The sequence below is a fragment of the Monosiga brevicollis genome, genomic scaffold (genome assembly GCF_000002865.3).
Source record: "Monosiga brevicollis MX1 MONBRscaffold_18 genomic scaffold, whole genome shotgun sequence".
In the NCBI taxonomy this organism is placed as follows: domain Eukaryota; class Choanoflagellata; order Craspedida; family Salpingoecidae; genus Monosiga; species Monosiga brevicollis.
The window spans coordinates 781921-798834 of NW_001865055.1; the positions used below are offsets into that span (position 1 = coordinate 781921).

Here is a 16914-nt window from a genome sequence, read left to right on the forward strand (position 1 = left end):
AAAAAATTTGTTTTCTCATCATCTCGATAAATAGATTCGCGCAGCGCGCGCGCGCACTTGATCCGGGGTTTGACGGGTTGCACTGCAGAACAGACCCCAGTCGAACGTGAGTTGGCAGCTGTTTGCCTCGGCTCTGAACCTTTGCCGGCGGCTCAGTAACGGGGGTCGCTTGATGTGCTCGGCTCCTGGTGGTTGGCTGGATTGTCAGGGAGGCATTTGTCGTGCTTGATTGAGGACACAGACTGGAGCGCACCGCAGGGCAACTGTGCTGGCATCGGCAAATGGGACTTGGGCGTTTGGGATCAAGTGTTCTGGGCCCTTTGAGACAGCTATAGTGTTTCCGACTCGCATGCACATGCCTTTCCATACCAGCCTCCGAGCTACCGGGCCACAGGCCCCCTGTTACTAGGTGGCTCGTCGGCGTTGTCACCATGACAGAGCATGCCGCGGAGGGGCCCTCGCTGGCGGATGGCCAGCACCGCCGGGCTCTCAACGGTGAGCATGGCCTTGCCATTTAAACATGTCCTTCTTGAATTGCTCTCACGCTTTCCCGACTCTCGACTGTATCGAACGATAGCCCTCTACGATGAGATACGCCGCACCTCAGGTCGCAACAGCGTGCCCAAGTTACCTGCTTTGCAGACCGTAGGTGCATTCATCTCCTGCTGCATGGAAGACATCGATGCCTGGTTCCACATCTACATCTGCGTCGTTCTCTGCCACCTCCATCTCCCTCTCATGCTCACGTGCTGATAGACGCGCCCTGAGGCTTCCAAGTCTGGCTTCAGATTGCATCGCGCCAAGCTCTCTCACAAAGCCAACACTGGGCCCGAAGCTTCGCGCCCTGCAACCCCAAGTTCGGCTCGAATGTCAGCCTTGACACGCCATGATTCTCGTGAAAGCCGTCCGCGTTCCGCGCGAGATCCCTTGCCCGCACTTCCAAGCCACCTTCGACTCTCGCGCCGCAGCAGCAGCAACGGGCTTGAGCCTTTGGCTCCTCTGTCTCCCAAGGATCAGGCTACTCCGAACACCCCAGATGCACCCTCGGAAATGTCTCCCATGGACCTCGTGCATGCCCTTGCTCATCTACAGCAAGTTAACAAGAGGTACCTACCCTTCTGAGTCTTGCGCCCGGCACGCTTTACCTCGTATTCCTCGCTTATTCTGTGGGACTTGCTTTTTGGTGTCCTAGTCATCATTTGGCCGTGGCACGCTTGATGTATCACAACAATGACTGGCTTGCGCTGCCCGTGCCCTACGACCAACTCAAACGCGGTACGTGGCGGCGACGAGTGACAATTTTTCTTCTTCATCATTATATTTTTGTCTATTATGGGTCTGTGTGCCCGGATCCCCTGCTTTGCGGAGCATGAAGCTTGTGACAATGTTTGTGTGGAACTGATGATCCAACAGCAGCTTGTTGGGCACTCTTCAGCTGATGAGTGTCTTTTGTCCGCTCGCAGGTCCTCGGGGTCATGTGAAGGAGCCTTATGTGCAGCTTGAAGCAGACAAACCTGGCACGGCACTGGTGTGCCAGCAGGGGCAGTCCAGTGGGGTGCCAATCACGATTGATCGCGTACCCGTGCTCTTTGGTGCCATTGCCAACGTTCAGCGTCTTCTGGATCGTCATCGTCAGCGGCGCCAAGAGCGCTGCTATCGTGCCTGGCTTTATGTGGTCGGTGAGCGACGCCGCCAACAAAAGGCCACCTGCTTGGAACGACGCATTCGCTCCGTCATTCTTCTGCAACCGAGCAAGCGTGCTATCTTGTGTGACATTGTTGACACGGTCGAGGAGGACATACGTCAGCTTCTGGAGCAGACGTTGCCGGATGTTGCTGAATTGGACTTTGAAGACCTTCATGCCGAGCTGCTGGCCGCCTGGGAGGATTTGGAGTCTCGCTCCCATCAAACCACCCACGCCCTTGGGCACACTCTAGTTCAAAACCTGACTGAGCGCATCAATGCACAGCTCAACCCCACGCAGCTCGGATTGGCCCTTGGCGAGAGCCACGAGGATGTTGCCCTTCGTATCGAAAGCCGACGTCGGCTCCTGGCCGACGAGCTGGAAAGCGTTTTTCAGATGTTGTCCTTCATGCTGCCAGAGTTGTACTCTCGAGCCGCCCTCTCGTTTTGGAATGTGCTCGAAGCTCAACTGCAGCGTCATTGGGCATCAGAACTTCTCATCGTCACAGACAAGTCAGGTGCCACGGCCGTGCGTTTACAGTTATTCGGCACCAGCCTCCTCAACTCACTGGTCCATCAGCTGTACAACGCCGCCGTCCCCTTGACTCAGATTACATGCGAGGTGGTCAAAGGCCTGTCCGGCAATGTCGGGCGACCTGCACCTTGCAGCGGTCTGGCGACCAGTCTTGAGGCCTTTGTCTTCCCAGTCCTTCGCGTCGCTGGGGAGGCTTGGTCCCGCCGTCGGGAGGCTGCTGTCGCAGTGACTGAGACGTTTGCCGTCCGCGTGCTTGAGCTCGAACAAGCTGCCCGCCAACTCCAAACTGAGGTGGCCGCCGTGCCAGCGCCCAATTTGGAGAATTTTCATGATACCAGTCGACACCTGGAAGAACTGCTTGAGCAGCTTCTGGCGGCCGATGGCACAGCGGCAAAGCTCGACCTGGCATTACCAGTACCCGGCTCCAGATTTGAGCTTCGAACCACGCAGCCGCGTTCTCATATTCGCGCTCGGCTCACTGCAGCACGAGCCGATCTTAATCGCGTGGCCAGCGCAGCTCTTCATGCCATTGTCAGCGTTCTGCGCCAGCAGCTTGGTGACTACCTGATGCACCTGCGTAACGATTATGCCGAACTTGAAGAGGTCTTACTGGCTCTGGATTCACTCCGCGATGCTCAACGCAACTGGGCTAAGCTGGAATCACACTGCTCCGACTGCTTGCGGCTTGATGACACCATGATGCGCTGCGGGCTGGAGCTTTCCGTCGAGTTGCGGGGCTGGGTTGGCCATCTACAAGCGCAATACCACCAAATTCGCAACCGCCTGGATCAGTATAGCCAGGATGCCAGTCAACTGATCCTCGCTGGTCGTGGGCTCGTCTCTGCCAAGCTCGACCAGCTGAATCCCATGGTGCGTGCGTCCAGGGTTTGTTATTGTTTCCAGATGAAAGAAAAGGGGCGGGTAGTGGAAAAGGCATTGCGTTTGGAAGATGATGGGAGTTGCGATTTTGCTTGCTTCGTTGTTTCTCATGCTATCATGTTCAACTTGCACATGGTCGGTCACGCAGCTCCAGCAAAGCATGTTCAAGGCATTTGCTTCTTTCATGCTCCAGTATGATGAAGTACGTAAGCGCGCGAGCTCGGCAGCCGGTCAGCTGACCCCGTTGGATTTGCTCATGCAGCGCTCTGTGCTTGTTCGAGCTAGGTGACACAAAGCGACGTTGATTCTTCTCTCGTTCAACTCCAGGTGCGTGAAGCTTCATCATCTCATTTCAAACGCTGCCCCACTTGGAGTCACACAAACGCCTTCTAATGCGGCCGTGGATGTTTGCATCGCATTTGTGGCCAACGCTTCAGCTCATCAACAACATGCTGCGCGAGCAACTGCTGGAGCTTGACCGCGATGAGGCTCGACTGCACGACCACGCCTTGCATTGGCTGCAGTGGCAGCTGCGACAGAGCAGCATCAACATGGGTTCGCGTGTGCGATTTGATCGTGCAGCCCCGGCACTATTGGCACAGGTGGAAACCACTGAAACCCGTTTACAGCTACTCAAGACCTGCTACTCCCTCTTTCACGAGTCTGAAGCTGCGCGCCAGGCTCTGGTCAAGCATGACATTGCCTCGCTTCAAATTGATGCCGCCACGGCGCAGCTGGACGGGATGGAGCAGACGTGGGGTTCCTGTCACGTGCAACTGTCAGATGCGCCCGTATTGCAGCACGTGGCTAAAAATCTGCACTTTGCCCACCAGTGGTTGCAAGTAGTTGAATTGTGTCAAACCCCCGAGCTCGAAGAGGAAGAGCTGGATAGCATTCGCGACGTCTTGGCCATTCCCAAGCGATGGGAGGACATACTTGTCGCTGACCTCATCCAAGCCGGTGCGTTGTCATGTCCAGCAAGCAAATTTTGCCTTGGCATCACGTAAGCATCGTGGTTTGACTCTGGATTTCTCTTTTGTAGGTGCACTCGCAAAGAAGCCCAGCGTGGTCAAGCTGGTTGAGAAAGCTCGTGCGCGCCATCTGTTTGTGGCCCACGTCGCTGCGGTACGCAAATGAACCCTTCACTCGCTGGTGCAAACTTTGATAAGAAAGGGGAATGGCCAATTATCAATCATCACCCCGTCAACCCCAAGAAGACCACGCAGAGCAACCTCAAGCAGCTCAACCGATTTCCTTTGTATAGATTGCCGAATGGTTGCGGACCGAACTGGTGGAGACGGAAATTCGTGGATCGGCCCTTCACGGCATGCGTACGCTAGCCGTAGCCAACCTAGGGTCGTTGCTACGACAGACCGTGAACCGCCGGGCAGACTTGCGTCAGCTATTAAAGTCTTCATATCGCACTGTGCAGGTTGGCAATCGCGTGCGCTGGTGCTTACATCGCACTGTCCTGCCCGGGTGTTTATGACACGGCATGCTTGTTTGCATCTGGTCTGCTGCTCGACAGCTCTATGAAATATGAACATGCGCTCATGTACAAGTGTCAAACGCTCACATGCTTTTTTTTTTTTTTTTTTTCTGTTGACTTGTTGATGTTACGTTTTTGCAGTCAGGAATTACAGAGCTGTCAAGACGCACCAATCGTACCTTTGAAATCCTCACCGACTTGCAGTCACTCCAAGACAACTGGATGGCGCTTCAATCGCTGCGCAGCTTATTTAAGAGGCATCAGTCTGTAGCCAAAGCCTTTGAACATTTTAAATGCCAGTAAGCTCGCAGGATCGTGTTGTGCCGAACCACAACTGGGCGCTTTGAGATCCACATTACAGCAAGCTAATGCCGCCTTCGCGCCTCACTTCCTTGTGCATAGATGGGTACCTGTGGCACAGACGATCGAGAAGAGCCCCGTCCTGGGGCAGTTGAGTGATGCGATGGTCCGTGAACAACTGACAGCTTGCCGGACGGCTTGGCACACTCTTCAAGAGCGAATCAGTGACGCCGTGGGCCAGCTTCGCTCTGTGGCGCCTGTCCTCTTTGCTCTCCCCAAGGGCACTATTGCGGCATCAGTGGGCCTGCCAGCCGTAGATCAGGCACATGCCTTGCTACCGCAGCTTTGGACAGCTGTGCGCCACCTTGTTGTGGCGGACCGCGATCTGAGTGGCCTATGTTGTCACTCGGGCGAAATTTTCCACCTTCGTCAGCCCTTTCGTTTGCGCGGAGGCTTGGCTGAGTGGCTACCAGCGGTACAGCATGAGGTAGCGACTTCACTTCATGAGCAACGACTTGCGGCCTGGAAGACCGTGCAGAGTCTGTCTGCAGCTTTAATGCCTACCGCTTTGCATTCGCAGCGCTCACGGGGCCGAGCCGCACCAAAGACGGTGCAGGACACTGCCTTAGCTCAGGGTGATAACATTCAAGCTGCTGTTGCGGTGATTCTGGCACTGGCAGCGCAATTTAGCGGAGCTGGAGCCATTGCATTGGCAGCTGAGCTGCACGATCTGATCTTGCGATGCTTCCACGCCAATCGCACCGAGCGGCGCACAATGTTTGCGCGCTTGGCCAAGACTTTGCAGGAGCTGCAGCACCGCCTTGGCGCTTTCTATGCCAATCCGCCTGATGGGGCCAATGTCGCCACGCTGCGCGTCTTGGCGGGCGTCATTGGGCACCACGCGGTATTTTGCGAGCAGCTGCATGCCGTCAAAGCCACGCGCGCGGACGACATTCATGTTTTGCAATCCGTTCGTTACGTCTTTGATCCTGAGACACACAAGTTTGTGGTGCGGACAGGCTTGACCACATCGCGCTTGGGTGATGCGCCCATTAGCCTGTGGCCACAGCGCCTTCGATGGGGGGAGGATTGGGCCAGCATTTTGCGTTTGCTTCACACGCACGAAGCTGCAAAATGCATGGTCTTTCCCTCTGAGATGGGTGCGCTACAGCTGCAGGAACTCTTGCATGTGTACGTTGGTGCTGTGCCCCTCTTGCGAGGTCCAAGCTTCACAAAGGCCCCACCTGCGCTGAGTCTTACAATGTGCATTTTCGCTCTGCTCTTAGGAACACAATTCGTGTGCCCACCGGCGTCCGAGGCTCTCTGAGCCTTCAGGAAGCCCTTTTGGGTTGTGCTTGCCAGGGTGCAGTTTTGGTGGGGCTTGCTCAGAAAGAGGTTGGTTTTGAGCGGCGTTTGGATACCATTGACTGGCTTGGTCCCCTAAATTGCGCGCTTTGTGCGCATTTGCTAGCTCGCACACGGTCACTCATTTATGTTGTCGCATGATCATGATCTGGATGCAGGTGGAGGTCGCGGCTTTAACGCATCTGGTCCTCATGCTTGAGCGCCGTCTTGCCATGGAGGCAGACGACATTACGTATGTTCCATATGCATCATCATCGCTGTTCCCATGCCTAATTGTCCCGGCATCCGTTCCTCCTGTTGCGCATGCTTTCATGTTTACCCTGCCTTGATGTGTGCACAGCATTAATGGATCATCGGTACCTTTGGATCTCCGTTGCCGCATTGCCTGCATTTTTGCCGGAGCTACTCAATTTTCCACGTTGCTGGCCCACCAGTTTCGGTATGCCGATCCTCTCCCAGCTTTCCCGCCCGTTCCCAAGCTCCACCCATTCTTTTGACATGAGGGGGTCTTGTGCATCCCCCTACCCTTTCTTTCTTTTTTTTTTTTTTTTTTTTTTTTTTTTCTTTTTTTATTGATTTAATGATTTTTTTTTTCGTGACCTCGCTTATCAATCTGCCTTGATCTTTGGTGCAGGGTTTGCTCGAGCGCGACGCCACAAATACTCACATGCACCTCTCCTACCACATCGGTGGCATTACCCGAGGCGTTGGACCATCAACTAGAAGAAATTTTGGTGTGCACAACAGCGATCCCCGATTTGCTCATTCTGCACCTGCGTAGCCGTCGACCAAGTCAGCCACCGCTGATCATGGACTTGCGAGGACTTGCTCCTGGGGCGCTCAGTGTTGAGACCATTGCTGACAAGAGCGCCTTCTTGGATACGCTTGAGCAGCCAGATGGCCTCATGTGTGTCATCTGCGATGGTGACGTCGGCAGCAGTGATGTTGCCCTGCAGTCCCTGCAATCACGCTACCCCCGACTTCAAATCTGCCTCATGCTAACTGTCATGGACGGTGCTGCGCGGGCCTGCGACGACGCCATCTTGGCTCCCGATACGCTCAAGGAGGTGCTTGAGCTCTTTTTACGTGACAAATTTGCCGATGCGGTGGCAGAAGCAAACCGCCGCTTGTCTGTCGACGGCATTCGGGTCCACGCGCAACTGGATGCAACTTGCCAGCATGCTGCCGACCTGGGTGTCGCTCTTCTGAGCTCAATGCGAGACGAAGTTCCTCACGTCGTGTCAGTGCAAGCTCTGGTGGGCTTTGCCAACCTGTTATTTGCGCATTTACATGCTCTGATTGGACACAATCATCTCTCACACTTGAGCTCGCTGGATACGGGTGCATACCTATTATATCGTGCCCTGGCACTATCTGCCTATTGGGCGTGTCGAATGGCAGCAGGCACCACAGCGGTTCCGGCAGCAGCTGCGTCTTCCGACTTTTCGGGCCAGAACATGACTCGTCACATCGACCGCGCCATCGCGCGCAGCCGTAGATGGGAAATTAATGGTGCGCAAGCCCTGCTTCGAGAGGGCACGCTCCGCGACTTGGGCCACTTGATGGTTGACCATGCTAGCGGTGGCCTCAGGCCCGTCGACGTCGAAGCAGCACGCCTCATGTCGCTGCAGCGAGATGAAGGGAAGTATGACGCTTTGTGGAGCGCTCCGGTTGCTCTATTACCGCCTGCGCAGCTGGGCTGGGCCATGTCTCAGGTCACGCTCGTTGAAGCTGGCATTCAGGTGTATGCGCAGGCTCACCACGCAGCCGATTTGGAAGCCTTTGCCGCTGTCTTAATCAGGCTCTTACACGAGCGCGACTATGCACCTTTTCGCACAAATCAGATTCGTCCCTGTCAACGCAGCGAGGCTACAATGGTGAAAACTCTCGATGCCCTTTGGACTTGGGATGAAAAAACGTGGCGGATACAGGCCGAGCGTCCATTACTGGTGGTCGATAATTGCCCGGCGCTGGTCGTGTCGGCTCTTGTCCACCAACGAAACCTGCGGCGCAAGGGTGGTGAACGTGTCGCCGTACCCTCTTTTGACTTGTGCTGCTTTGGTCGTGGAGTGGTTGCGCCGTCCCACATGCTGGTGACGGTCACATTAGATCTTGATCCAGTTGCCCTGGTTGGCGATGAGCCGTGGAGCTATGCAATGGCCGCACGACGATTTTTGGATGCGCACGCCAACGTGCCTGCCATCTTTGCCCAACCTTTGGGCACAATCATTGACGACAAGGTCGGCAATCGCGCCTCTTCACAGTTTGATGTTCATGTTTTGCTCAAATGTTCTTTTTTTTTTTGTTTGTTTGTTTGTTTGTTTCCCTCTTTGAGATCAATCATTGCGTTCTGACTTGATGTGGGACATAGATGTGCTGGTTTCCAGCGCTGTTACCTGAAGCGCGGGTGCTGCCGTGCCCACAAAGCAATGTGTTGGGGCTCCTGAAGAAGTACAAGACCGTTCCGGCCGAGCTGTTGGACGTGCTCTGCAAAACCATGATTTTTGCAACGACTCGCCCATTGACGCATTGTTCCGCTTCTGGTTGGTCCATACTTTGACGACTTGCTGTTTGTTTTTCTTTTATTGTGTGTCTCTCCCAAAAATCGCCCAACACGCGCGCTCATATCATTGCTCCATCCTTCAGAGCTTACTGCTGAGTGGACGAGCAAGCTTCTGTCGGCACTTCCATTCGTGCAGGTGATTGAATGTGGGGAGAATGAGCCCAATGTTGCAGCCCAGCTAAATGATGCGTTTGGCCAGCTGAGCGCAGTTCTCGCGCGTAATTGGCGTAATACGTCCGAGGGTCCGCCCTTGGCGGGGATCGATACCGCCAACACCATATCAGAAGCTTCTGAGACGAACGAGCCCGTGCCTCTCGACTGCATTGTCATTGTAGTGGATCGAACCGTGAATGCTGCAGCCTGTCAACATGCTGAAACGATCGCCCTCAATCCCTGGCACGTCCTTGATCCCGAAATTCGTGCCGCGCATCTGCTGGCGCATGAAATTCCAGGAGGCATGCCACCGCACGTGGCTTTTGAAGAGCGCTGGCGATCACGTGTTCGCGTCGTCACCATGTCCACGCGAGCGGAGGCCTTTGTGGCGAGTAAGCCTGGTCTCATTCCAATTCCGCGCGTAGACTTCGCTACCTCGGGTCTGTGGCGTGAGGAAATGACTCGGCAAACTGATGCCGTAACGGTGCAACGCGCAACGCAATTGGTTGAGGTTTTTTTTCAGTTCTGCCCGGTTCTCTCAGCTGCCCAAGCTCAATCTCGTGTCGCGTTGGTCATGCGCGTTTTGCGCTCGGCACAAGAATTGCAAGCCATCTTGGAACGAGAAGCCAATTTGAAGCTGGATCAAGTGGTCAAATCTTTGCGTTGTGTCCATGAGTATGTGCAGTTGGAGCACACCCTCATACGCGGCTTGGAGCAGGCACATTTGGGCATTGAGCAACTTGAGCAACGCTCTGCGCAACTAACGCGGAGGCGTGCCATGACCCAAGAAGCCATTAAAACTGTGGAAGAGGCGCTGGTCAAGTGCAGCCAGCGTATGCACACGGCTGAAGCGGAATTAAAGCTGCAAAACGAGGCCATTGAGAGCCGTATGGCCGTCTTTAGCCAACCGCTCCAAGAGGCCACCGGCTACTTGCGAGCCGTGGACAAAGGAAGCATGAACGAAATCCGTCGCTATCAGCGACCCCCGCGACACATCCACCAGCTACTAGCCGGCGTCGCCTTGTCTTTCGAAGAGCCCACGGACTGGAGCAGCATCACGGCGTTTCTTGCACAACCCAACCTGGTCGATCGACTGGCGCGTCGCTTTCAGGACGAGGTAAGAGTGGTAGCGCATTTGGGTGTGGCCTGTTGCGAGTGCGGCCTGTTGTGAGTGTGGTCTGTTGTTGGATGTGGGTGTGAGTGTGCTGGCTGAGAACCCGTGCCGCTTCTTACTGTGGAATGCACCTGATGGGGATGAATCTCAGGTGGGGATGGCGAGTCTGGAGCGATTGCGTGCACATGTTCAAAGTGAGGACTTTAACGTGGAACGGATTGTCAACATTTCTGTGGCTTGTCACCGCCTTTGTCGGTGGTTACTCGCACTCCTGGATTACTGGCAAATGCGAAAGGACATCCGACCTGCTGAAAAAGCGCGAGACGACGCCGCCGAGGCCATGACGACAGAGAGGGCGGAACATCGTAGGCTCCTGCAAATGGAACAAGAGGATCGAGCAAAGCTTGCAGCCTTGCGTGCCGAGGCACGTGATGTGCAGGAGCAGACATTGCAGCTCAAGGCCACCCACTCGCAACTCACTCGTCAACTTGAACGCCTGCGCGACGTTTCTGGCGCTCTGGTGCAGCCGCGCTTGCAATGGCAACGTGTGCGTACCGATCTGCAAACTCGCCTGCAGAGGGTGCCAGTGCTGGCCCTTTTGGCAGCTGCAACGCTCGAGATGCTCGGACCAGTGGGCACGGGGCGAAGACGAGATATTTTTGCGCGCTGGCAGACCCTGCTAGGTCTCGATGCCGGTGTCGAGCCCATGACCCTGCGGAACTTTGTCGAGTTGCTTCAAACTCCCGATGAAATTCAGGCGTGGCGACGGGCGCGGCTCGTGCCAGGTCCAGACGCGCTGACTAGTGCGTGTCTGCTTTTGTGGCACTCGCGACAGCGGCTCGTGCGGCTGGTGGACGCTCACGCACTGGCCGTGACGTGGCTGCGAACGTACTACAAGCATGCCAGAGTCATTGAGGTTGCAGCAAACGGGGAGCCGATTCGCGCCGTGGATGACCCGAACGGAAGCTTGAGCGGACCCATGGACGTGGACTTGCTGGCCCGATACGACGTCGTGCTGGTCATGGGTGCGCCGGGGGAGCATGAGCTCCTGCCACCTTTTATTCGTGAGCTTACTGCGCGAAAACGTACTGGCCATCTCTCGGCACGCGTCTTTCTGCTAACAGACAAAGCAAACTGGCCGCAGCCTGCAGATGTCGGCATGGCTGTGGCGGGGCCGAGCGCTCGCAGCGCGCCAGAGGTGGTGACCGTTGTTTTTCACGCCGCCGTGGACATGTGCATCGAACGCCTCTCTGGCTGTATTGCACGGGCCACGGGTTCGGCAAGCGTACGCGACTATCGCGACTGCAGCAATCGGTTGGCTCTGCTGAGCACCATTCGGGCTGAAGGGGAGCAACGCGTCCTGGATGCGGTCATCGCCACCACGCACAAGCAGCTGCTGGAGGAGGAAGCGCTGCACGATGTGCTGACGGAATATCACGCTTCCATGGCCTCGGCTGCGGAGGAGGAGCTGGAAGTGACCAGAAAGCTGGCCGAGCTGCAACGTGAGCTGCAGACGTTTCAAAGCACAGCGCAACACATGTACTGTCTCTGGTGTGCTCTGGCTTCCTTCGGTTCAACATGGCCATCCGCAGCCGTGCCCTTTGGCGTTTTTTATCAAGAGCTGGACGATTGTCTGCGTCGGCTGCATGGCACAACATCACCGACCTATGAACAGCTGGCGAACCTCGGCGAGCCAAAAATGCACAACGTGGACCGTCGGCTATCCCGCGCCTTGCAACTGGTCAAGTCGGCGCTGTTGGATCTTTTGCCTCGCATTCGAGCTGCCATGCCGGCGCAGGCCCAAGCACAGCTGTTACACCGCATTGTTCACTTTGCCCTGACCTCGTCGCTCAGCGAGATGGCCGATGGCTTGGATATGGGCCGTGCACCGTTGTCATCGGAAGCCCTGGCTACGCATGTGGCTGAATGCATGCGCTCATTGCCTCTCATGGTCCCTGAATGGGCGTCAGAGCACCGAGCAAGCCTAGGCGCAGCGGGCGCTGTGTCAAACACTGCCACCCCGGTCGTGGTCACAGAAACTGACGCGACAGACGCCTTGGAGCAAGATAAGAACGGTTTAGAGAACCAACCCGATGATGCTGAGATGCCAGACAGCATGCCGGTGGCACCAGTTGAGGATCAAGCCTCGGCTTCGCACATCCCTGGTGAGACAATGGACGATCCTTCAAGTCAATCTGCAGCTCCCAGTGCGACGTCGCCGGGCCTGGCAGGGGACTTTTCATGGCCAGCTGACTTGCAATGGGCGACTGCAGGGCTGGAGCAGGTGGTCAACAGTGAACCACGTGAGCTGGGCCGTTTGAAAGCCATGCTGTCCGCTCAAACGCGCGATACGTATGGCCATGGCGTTGTGGAGACTTGGATGCGCACATCAGAGCAGGTGCCCAATCTACCAGCGTTGCTTCGGCATGTGAGTGCCCGCTGCGCTCTTCTCCTGGTGCACGTCTTGCGATCTAGAGATCTCGCAGCATGGGTGGCGCGAAGCGTGGCCTTGCATCCAGTGTTGCATGTTTGCTTGGTCGCGCTCGCGCCCGAGGTGGACATGGCTGCGGGCAAGGGTGCGTCTGCGCCTGTGACGGCGTCGCTCACCTGCACCTCGTCGACGCAAGCCAGTGGGCTGGCAGACGTGGTGGCGACTGCCCCACACTCACTGGGCTGGGTGGCCAGCCGCAGTGCAGGCGATGCAGTCGATCTGGTGCTCACGCTGGCCCGCGATGAGGGCATGATCCACGCCACACACTATTTGTTTTTGGAAAGCCACTGGCAGCTGCACGCCGTACGCAGCACCATTGCGGGCGCCATGCGGGAAGGCCAGTGGCTGCTTGTTGTTCCCACGGGCAGCCAGCCCTCGGACGTGGTGTTGTGGTGGGCAGTGGGTCTGCAGCGCCTGGTCGAAACGTGCCGAGCGCAACATGGTGTCATCTCACCGCGCTTCCGACTGTGGATCTGCTCGTCATTTTGGCAGCGATTGCCCAACGTTGTCACGACCTACTTCCTCCGGTTAGGCTATCAAGCGGACACAACCACGTGGGCTGCGGTGGTGGGTAGTCTGCGGCTTTTTTTGGGCCCAGTCCGTGGACGTTTGGGGATGGTGCAGACCATGCGTCAGGCCGGTGTGGTTTCGACAGCGAGTGGGCGTCGATGCAAATCCGGTTCTGGTGAGCGAAAGGCGGGCCAGTCCGTCGGGCAAAGTCGTACTTCTGGTGGGCCGGTGACCGGGCGACGTGCCTCGAAGCGCAGTGGAAGTCAGACAACAGGCTTTCTTTCCAACGCCGCCTTGGGCAGCCAACTAAGCGATGATCAACTGGTTGTGTGGGCGCAGGTGGCAGCCGTGTTGACTAGCTTTCACCATGCATGTGCAGCCCAACGTCAGGAACGCTTTACAACAAGCGCGATGCCGCTGGGCCTTTTGGAAGAGAGTGTGCAAGTGGCGCTGCAAGTCATTCGTGGCGCTGCCCCGGCACAACATGCGCCGGCCCTGACCACGCTTGTCGCTGAAACGATCTATCTGATTGATGATACAGAGCGTATTTTGTGGCACTCTCTTGTGGTCGAGGCCCTTGCAACCGGCACGATGGTCTTGCGCCCAGTGGACAGGATTCATTGGTTGGCAGAACGCGGTCGGCCCGTGCCTGCTGTGGTCGCCGAGGCCATTGCATAATCCCGTTTGTCTGATTATCCTGTGACTTGATTATTGTGGAGTGTTTTGACTGTTGTGCGAATGGGCCTGCGCCATCAACAAGATGGACATGGCTTTGGTGGAATGTGAGTGTTCATAGCAAGTCTTTTATTTTCTATTTTTGTTTTTTATGACCATGCTTGCAAAGACAGAACAAGTTTGAGACTGAGGCAGCAACCCAAATGAATGCCGAATGGTTGTGACACAGCGCCTGAGGCGCACTTGAACTTGGGAATGAAAAACGAAATTTACGCACAAATATTAATTTCTGAAAATGTGGTCTCAATTTGCGACTTGAAGAGAGAGGAAGGCGAGTGGCAAAGGCAAACAGCAACACACGCGCAACGAGACAGCGTTGTTCGCGTTGACAAAAGCACAGGCCCGGCCCGTGTCCATGAAAGGTGTGGTATCAAAACAAGGGAGAAGCAGCGTTTATTTACCCTTCTTCTTGCCCTTGCCTTTACCCTTTTTGCTCTTCTTGGCCAAAGCCTGGCAGTTGAGTCAGCAAGGGATGGCCACAACCGTGGCATGAGGGGTTGGCTGAAACAAGATGAGGACACTAATGTCCAAAGAAGGCGCGAGGCGGGGAGAGAGGAAGAGCAAACTAACCTTGCGTGCTTTGTAGGCGCGCCACATGGCCTGCACCAATAGCGCAGCACGAACCATTTTCTGCATTTCTTCTTCAGCCTTTTGTTTGGCCTCTCGTTCGCGCTTGCGGTCTGCCATGATAATGTTGTACTCGACCTCGAGTTCGTCAAACTTGGCCTGAAGAGCCTTCATTTGCTCAAGTTCCGCATTGTGTTGGGTGTTGAGCTGGTCCAAGTCGAGTTGTTTATGGCCCATGTCCTGAAGAATCAAACAAAAATGCAAGGGCAAGCAGTGTCATTGTGAGGAGACTGGAGGACCTGAACTCCCTGGCTTGTCGCTGGTGCATGTATCGGGCGCGGTGTGGGGAAGCACAATGAGGAACCATCTGCACACCTGATCGTATTGAAAGATGATATCCTCAACTTGAGCCTCGATGCGACGCTTGCGCTGTCGTAGCTTTGTTTCAATCTCCTTGTTGTTGCGCCGAAGGGTGGCAAGATCGGCCTGGACCTGCGCAATCTGCTTGGCAATGGCTTCTGAGGAGGAGGTGAGCTCCGAGTCGATTTCGAGTTGCCTGGCATTCAACGAGTGGAAGCAAGCATGAGAGCAACGGCGAGGATTCAGAGAGACAAGTTGAGCGACGTTGCTGGGTGCACGAGGCAAACCAACCGCTTCTTGGTTGTGCGAAGAAGCTGCTTGTTCTGTTCTGTGGCGTGCTGTGTCATGGTCTCCAGTCGAGCTTCCAACTGATCAACCAGGACTTGGCGTTCTTGGCATTCGGCATCACGAGTAACCTGAAGAGCCGCCAGCTCTTGCTCGAGTCCATCAATCTGAGATGGATGGTCAACAGGAGGGGTATAAAGTGGTCGGGCGGACACCAATAATGAGGGGACCATCAGTAAAAAGGAGATGGGAAGGGACAAAGCAGCTTGGTATGCACGCACGGTCCCGCGCAAAACCCGGATCATAGCATTCTTGTTTGGGAGCCAAGCAAAAGACAGCAGGGTACAGGCAGGGTACAGGCAGGAGTGTATTGTATGGCGAACATGGAACTCGCACCTCTTTAGCATGCACCGCTTCACGCGTGGCAAGCTGCTGCACCAGTTCCTTGTGACGGCTCATCTCCTCGGTGGTGGTCAACAAACGAGTTTCCAACATGTCGTGAAGACTTGTTACAGTATTGGCGACCCGGTCAAGGTCGACCGCGTTGACAGTTGTCGATGAGGCCGATTCCGGGTTGGTGTTGTTCTGGGCAGCGAGCAACAGGGCTTTGAAGTTTTGGTTCTGATCGAGCTGGCGCACAAGAAGTCGGGTCGTGCGGCGGAGATCTTGCTCGGCCACGAACAAGGCTGTGCGGTCGGCTGGGTTTGTAGGGCCATTTGAGCCTTGATGTTCATTGGCAGGGTTTCCGAGGCGTGCCACGGTGTTTTGCGCTTCTACAAATTCATCAATGGTCAGGCGAAGATCGGAGTCTACCAAATGGGAATCGCGCACTTGACCCACGGCCGCCAGGAGCGGAACCATCTCCATGCGGGCGAGCAGGCGGTCCAGAATGGCCAAGGCACGTTCAGCATTGGCATCAATGAGGCGCTTTTGCGCTGGCCGCAGCTGTTCCAACGCCGCCTCCATCGTAGCTGGTTCTTTTCGCGTTGGCTGAGATGGTTGTTGCTGAATTCTCAAAACAACCCTGGACCAACACGAGCTCGTCAGGCCTCAGCGCCAATGACAGCCTTTGGACGCAATACTGTGCGCAGGGCGTTGCAACGCTCAACCCTGTCTGTGGCCGCCTGTCCAGGTGCAGCCCCGCCAAACGAGTTGTTCACTCGGCCAGGCGCGCGTGTGTGCCGTGCACACAGATCAAGAGCTGAAACGCAGGATAAAAAAACAAAACCGCCACACAACCGGTCATCAGCAGGCCATGGTCCCCACCAGGGCCACACAACCATCAACCCTCCAGCAGCAGTCGATACGAGATGAGATGGCAAAGGAGGAGGAGAAGGAGGAGGAGGAGGAGGAGAAGGAGGAGGTCCAGCCCAGAAAAATAAAAATTTCCGAGAGAGCGAGCGAGCTCTGTCTCTGTCTCTGTCTCTGTCTCTGTCTCTGTCCCTCTGTGTGTGTGTGTGTGTGTGTGTGTGTGTGTGTGTGTGTGTGTGTGTGTGTGTGTGTGTCTCTCTCTCTCTCTCTCTCTGTCTCTCTCTCTCTGTCTCTCTCTCTGTCTCTCTCTCTGTCTCTCTCTCTGTCTCTCTCTCTCTCTGTTTCTCTCTCTCTCTCTCTCTCTCTCTTTTTCACTCAAAATTTCTGACAATAAGGTTGTCAAGGAGGTCAAGCATTGTCTGAAACGGCATTTTTGACCCCTGGTCCTTGACAACAACACCAACAAAGGTTCGTCACGGATCGACCGAACAAGACACACACGCACGCACACACACTCGCTCGCCAGTCGACTCGGCTTGATGGCTGGGCCTTGAAAAGGGCGAGCACTGGTCTTTCAGCTCTCTGAGAGGCTATGCTGTAAGGGCGTGAAAGGCGAATCACGGGCCCCTCCTGA

At 55.7% G+C, this 16914-nt stretch overlaps 3 protein-coding genes across 3 annotated transcripts; 2 read left to right on the forward strand and 1 right to left on the reverse strand.

Annotated features, from left to right (window-relative positions):
- Positions 1–468: 468 nt before the first annotated feature.
- MONBRDRAFT_37977 (uncharacterized protein) lies at positions 469–14041 on the forward strand (the record flags this gene model as incomplete). Its single annotated transcript, XM_001747666.1, has 12 exons — positions 469–645; positions 757–1106; positions 1193–1275; positions 1464–3088; positions 3535–4057; positions 4140–4222; positions 4362–4529; positions 4728–4885; positions 4989–6077; positions 6886–8491; positions 8951–10084; positions 10233–14041. The coding sequence occupies 12 exons, from the start codon at positions 469–471 to the stop codon at positions 13758–13760; spliced, it is 10524 nt and encodes a 3507-aa protein (XP_001747718.1). The 3' UTR covers positions 13761–14041.
- A 238-nt stretch (positions 14042–14279) lies between these two features.
- Positions 14280–15995, reverse strand: MONBRDRAFT_10034 (uncharacterized protein; the record flags this gene model as incomplete). Its single annotated transcript, XM_001747751.1, has 5 exons — positions 14280–14318; positions 14388–14624; positions 14760–14940; positions 15036–15196; positions 15426–15995. The coding sequence occupies 5 exons, from the start codon at positions 15993–15995 to the stop codon at positions 14280–14282; spliced, it is 1188 nt and encodes a 395-aa protein (XP_001747803.1).
- Positions 15996–16284: 289 nt separating this feature from the next.
- MONBRDRAFT_27338 (uncharacterized protein) lies at positions 16285–16668 on the forward strand (the record flags this gene model as incomplete). Its single annotated transcript, XM_001747667.1, has 1 exon — positions 16285–16668. One exon carries the CDS (start codon positions 16285–16287, stop codon positions 16666–16668), a length of 384 nt encoding a protein of 127 aa, XP_001747719.1.
- Positions 16669–16914: the final 246 nt, after the last annotated feature.